We start from the raw sequence: 6,080 nt of genomic DNA, 5'->3' as shown, positions 1-6,080 counted from the left end.
ACACACTCACACACACACACTGACCCTTATCTCAACACGCGGGGCTCTAGCCTCTGGGACACAAACAAACATTGACTCAGTGTAAGCCGGCCCTGTCAAAGTGATATGACAAACACAGCCCGCCATCTCCTGGCCCAGACAACATCAACCAATTCACTTTTTCAAAGCTTTGCTTACACTATACGGACACCTAAAATGCCCTAAATGGCTCAGATATGTCCACTTAGCTCTCACTCTGGCACGAGCTTGAATGGCTTTATTTGTAGAGCGCAAAGGAAAACAAAACACATCCTCCTGTGCAGGCTCATCTCCAGAGCATTGTGTGGTGTGATGACGCAGTTCCATTAAATTAGTCACTGTACCGTGTGTATTGTGAATGGTTTGTAAATGTTGCTTTAAAGGCAGCAAAGCGTGGTTATTTTCCTGGAAATCAAGCCACACTAAAACATTTACTCAGTCATTCTAGTGTTTACAGCTGAGGGTTGTGATTTGTAATCCACTGAGTGCACCAATGTTAATGGAAGGACAAGCCTTGTATGTATGTATGTGATGAAACCCAAAGCTTCCTGCGTTAGCTGCTTCTGTGAATCTAACTGCCATATTTCTCAGCCTGCCTCTGTTAGCAGTGGTGGCACAACAGTCCAGATGTTATTGTGACATTCATTCCCATGTGTTTGGGTGTCCATTGGAATGTGCAATACCAACTGTGGCTGTAAAGTTTATGACTTCAGAACCAAAACTTTTTCTTCATCTAAGACCTCCATGAGAGGCAACGTGTTGCAATGGCCTTCCCACAATGGGGGTATAACACCCCAATTTATAACTCTAAATGTCCAAATATGTTCTGAGTTACTTTGCAGTTGTGTGTGCTGTATGTAAGGCAGAGGGGATATATTTGATAGAAGAAATTGGTTCATTCAAGGCTTTTTCAGGTTGTTGGTGAATTTTTATCAAGTTATTGTCAATATTAATAATGTATCATATAATGTCATTCAGAAGTAACATATATATTTACAATCTAGGGTTGCAACTAATGATTATCTTAATTATTAATTAATCTACTGACTATTTTTCAATTAATTGTTTATTGTAGTGTCAGATAATGAAAAATGCATTTCATGGATTCACAGAGCCCAAGGTGCCATAAAAGAAAGTTTTTCCTTGCCACTGTCGCCAAATACTTGCTCATGTTGGGAATTGTTGGGTCTGTGTAAATAATTTTATGGGGAGTACAGTTTATACCTGCTCTATTTTGAAAAGTTTCCTTCTGTTATGATTTGGCACCATACAAATAAAATTTAATTAAATTTAATTTGAATTGCATGTGTTATCTGACCGTCAGTCGTAAACCCAAAGACATTCAAATTACTATCATAGAATACAAGGAAAAGCTTCAAATTCTCAAATTGTGTTTATGAAAAACGATTGGATTAACTACCTAATTTTCTTCGACCCTACATTTATATATACACCTTTTTTATATTTGAAAACTGTATTAACCTCCTTAGGACACAGCTGACCAACCTAATCGTCAACAATACATCTACTTTTGAATTAGACATATAATCCATTTTCTGTGTGCACGTTAGCAGCATCTTCGGATTGATTGCAAAGGGTGGATCGAATCTGAAAGTACTCAGCTGCAGACGGAGCATGACACACATCCAAAGGCCAAGGCCAGACTCTGGAAACAGCATGGAGTGGAAGAGGAATGGTCATGAGGAGGATAAGTGCTGTTTCTGTCCTGCTGAGTCCTGGCTGCAGTATCTGGGAGAGATTTCTTACATTTGAACAAACAGCTGTCACAGGAAATTTGACTATGTTCATATTTCCAAATGAATAACGAGGGTTAAGGTTAGACCTCCTGGGTAGTACACCTGGCACTCTCATCATAGTTTATTTTTAAATTTCAAAATAGTCAGTTTTATTTTATTTGATAAAATAGTGGTTAGTCTCCCAGCAGCACAAACCTAGAAAGTGCTGTATTTTGGCATTCTTAAGAGAGAGAATGGCAGCCTGTTTGTAGTTACGTCATATTAACTATATCACTTGTAGGAGAGCATCCAAACAAAATGTTGCCATGGCATTGTCTTTGAGATTGCCCACTGATTGCATCAAGACAACCCTGTCAGTGTGTATAGACCAGTGTGCTGCAGGCCAGCAGAAGTCAGATTTTCCAGCCTGCGTGCTGTCACAGTGGGAGATGCGAAGCTGACAGTGGGGGTTGAGATCATGCTGTTGAGGGGCCAGATTGAAGCACAGCCGCTCATACTTAGGGTTGGCTTGCCGGTGCTGATGCAAAGTGCTGACGTCTATTAGGGCAGAGCCAGATGCTGCTGATTAAAGTTCCTATTACTCACACAGAGGCTGGGACAGGGACCAGGGATACAGATTGTACCCCTCCTCTCACTCTCACTGCCCTGCCCCTGTGCCCCCCCTAAAATCTGCAGCCAATGTTAAAGTGATTGTGCAAACAATCTGCTGTCTTGAAGGGGAATCAGGAGTGGACTGGACAGGTCTAATTTCACTTCGAACGCAGAGCCTTTCCTAACCTTCTGGAAAGCTGCCATCAGTTGCATGCTGTGCATTGAAATTATTTCTGTCATATCAGATTTCCATCCATGCATGAAAGCATTTTTAAACTTTGAGATAATGCAACACAATCCTTCCTTGGTACTCCATTTAAAATGTTTGTCTTCCGAATCGAAAGATTTTGTGTACCAAAATAACTAAGCAACTTCTGGGATGATTGTTTCTGTTTTTTGTTTTTTTTTGATGATGGAGCTTCAAATTGAGAATGACAAGCTCTGACAAACTTGCTAATCAGTGTACAGTTGGGTTTCTTTTGGCAGGATAGAGAACAGTCTTTTGATTTATCCTTTTGATGACATCAGCAGTACATTTGTTTGTGACATGCTTTTAAGAGAAAACTCTTTTCCCCCAATGCAGTTATAGTGGCCTAAATAAAGTTGCCAACATGAAGTCATTGGAGCGGCTCCTCCCAACAGTATTGCCCTCGGGCTAGTGCTTTTACATGGCTGACTGACTGTTTGTAATCATCTCCCTCATGAGAATCAGAGGAGTAATTTAACACAGCTGTAATGGAAGTAAATGTCAATTACACAACTACATATTGTGCCAAAACTGTGTGTAGGAGTGTGCTGTATGATGAAGTTGGATGGTTTAGCACGACAAGGATGGACACACCCTGCTGTCAAAGCTCATCATCCATTTTCGTCCAGTTAAACGCAAGATGCTCTTGTCATTCTGAACTCCCTGCACAACACTGCATTCCTAAAGTTTTTATTTGAATGGTCAAGAATGTAAAAGTAATGAGTTTCCCACATGTGCATACATTTTATTCACCATGCTTTGCTCTTTACAGGCCAGACCCAAAGGTGAAGGGCTGACACCCTACCAGGGGAAGAAGAGATGCTTTGGAGAGTACAAGTGCCCTAAGTGCAAGAGAAAGTGGATGAGTGGCAACTCCTGGGCCAACATGGGACAAGAATGTATCAAATGCCACATAAACGTCTATCCACACAAACAGGTACTGCGACCTATAGTATAAGATTCACTTTCTGACAACTTGCATTAATGTCTTCAAATCAAAAACAATAGTCGTGCACTTTGTTTAAGTGGTAGATTGATCCGTCTCAACCAAAGCGAACAGATTCCAGACTATGGTTTGCATGGCTGCGTATTGTCTTGAGGATATTCCAGATGGCCTCATTAAAATAAAATAAAAATCATACCACTAACAATTACTTTTGCCTCTTTGGTAATAAACCAGCACTGAATAAACTAATTACATTTCCTGCCTGATAAAAGTTTGGGATTATTTACTGAATGTCATCAAATCTTAAAGCAAATATTTCTTTATTAATGGCTCACAGACGCAAAGTAACTCCAGGGTAATTGAGGCAGAAATTCCTCTCACATGTAATAATACGAAAAAGTGAAATCATATCAACCTAGATGCTGTGGAGTGTTTTTCCGAACAGCAAACTCAGAGGGAATTAACGTGCTGGTGAGCTGTCTGTTCGGCTTAACATTGAACATTTTCCTCACAGCCTGTTGACTAAAGAGATGGATCGCCTGTGAAAGAATCCGCTCTGTTTTCTCCAGCTACGGATATATTTATCCTCGACACTTCATCTTTTAATATTTATGCTTTTCCACATTCTTCCAATTCCACTTCCTGAAATAAAATTAGGATTACCGTTTGAGGCCCTGTTCGTTCTCTAAATACCACGGCTGACCATGCTCCGCTCTGTTAACACTTACATAAAATGAAGCAGGAAAGGCACACTGCTCAACAGATTTACCCAAACTTTCTGGCAAGGAGTCGCAACATTCCCAGACAATGGAAAGTTAATGCATCATTAATTCCAAATCTTTTGGTTATTCATTTGCATCTTCATCAGTGTGAGATCTTAACCAAAAATATTAACTATAACCTTAAAAGTTACCGGTACTTCAGTATTTCCATGGTGCTCACTGGTGAGAAAAACCCACTCTTCTCTGCCTCTGTGTACTGTGGCAAAGCTACACACAGGCAAGCAAATTCCTTGCAGTTGCAGTGTCACCCACTTAACATATTTCCCCCTTGTCAGCATTTAAAATGGACCACTAACCTCCGTGTCCTCGAGTATCAAAGAGTTCAGCCTCTCAGCAAAGCTCCTTCCATCCCTGCGGATTCCCATAAATAACCCGAATATGTATTTTCCCATCCACATTCATAAAATATTTGTCTGCAGTGTGGCCGAAGTATATATGCACATTTTTTTTGTATGTTGTGACAGTGCTGACCTTTGAGGGAACTGAGCATCCAAAATGGTGGAAGCTAACGTAGCTTAGATATTAAGTATAAATTCCTCCACAAATGAAGAATGGTCATTAGACAGGAGTGTGCAGTACAAATATTTGAATAAACTATATAAACTTATTGCCCCTTTAGTGACAAACTCAGGCTATATAGACACTGCCCTAACGTTATGTAAAATATTATTATTTACAAGATTTACATGACCCTACAGTTGGAACATCAATGAAAGCTATATTTCATTGCATTCTTAATGTATTGTATGTATGTATTGTATTTTCATGTGGTGCAGTTATTTCATATGTTATATGGGCGGTACATTAATAATACTGAAATTTAGGTCACATTTCTAGTTATTTTGTTAGACCTATGGAACAAACAAAGATTTTTACATAAATAATTCACTGTATTTGTAAGGTAAAAACTCCATTCACACATATATTTTTGTTGTTGTTGAAGAACCCTAAACTACAACCCCCAACACCTCAGATGCCCTTGATTCAGACAAACAAAAGCTTAATGTGTTTCTTGTTTCTATGCCAAACACAAATAAACCCAAATACAAGTTATTTGACGCTGTGGGGGAGCATTTTCTTTTCACCTTCTCCAAATAAAAGGCACTCAGACTCCCTTGAGTTTCTTGGTCAAGGACAGCACAGGGGCTTGAACCCAGTTCATTCTAACCATTGAGGGGACCCCATAAAATATACATCAGATTTTCCAGCTTTCCTCAAGGACCTAATGTCTTTGACGCACCGATAGTAAAGTCTTGATACTTCCTGGCAGACTCATTAGCGGACGACTGAAATATCTCCTTGTAGTGACCCATGGTAACCTAGTTTCCTTTAGTTGGACCACTTGGAATAAATAGTGATTAAAAAGCCCTAACAAGAAAAGAACAATAGATGAGAAATAAAATTTTCCAGACAGATTGTTAAAATAACTTCCAAACTTGCTGGCCCAGATAGATTCCCTTTGTCCTCAATAATGATTCCAAGAAAGTCATTGCCATAGCAGTTTGCTGATATTTCCATACAGGTCATCATGATCAAATGCATACTGGATCTTTTTCTTTAATACCAGGTTGTTAAAGTGTACTGCAAGTTTCCAGAGCTGATGGTGCGTTGCCATATCTCTGCAACTAATTGTGTTCAGTACACGCCTGGTCTGTGAAGAATATGGGAGTAATGCTGGAGGCCAAAGTAGTTAGGCATATTGCTGAGTTGAATCTGGTGCCAAATCAACTGCTTGCAAA

At 39.7% G+C, this 6,080-nt stretch overlaps 1 protein-coding gene across 1 annotated transcript in view; it reads left to right on the top strand.

The window, feature by feature from the left end:
* The window catches only part of zcchc24 (zinc finger, CCHC domain containing 24), a 33,662-nt gene that overhangs the window by 22,899 nt on the left and 4,683 nt on the right, over positions 1 to 6,080 (top strand). Inside the window, exon 3 of the mRNA XM_035664036.1 lies at positions 3,386 to 3,550. Within this exon, the coding sequence (XP_035519929.1) occupies positions 3,386 to 3,550 (165 nt within the window). The remainder of the gene's footprint in view (positions 1 to 3,385; positions 3,551 to 6,080) is intronic.

This window comes from Morone saxatilis, unplaced genomic scaffold (genome assembly GCF_004916995.1).
Source record: "Morone saxatilis isolate NCDOM2014 unplaced genomic scaffold, NCSU_SB_2.0 Contig19, whole genome shotgun sequence".
Taxonomy (NCBI): domain Eukaryota; kingdom Metazoa; phylum Chordata; class Actinopteri; family Moronidae; genus Morone; species Morone saxatilis.
This window is presented reverse-complemented; position numbering and strand designations above follow the sequence as displayed.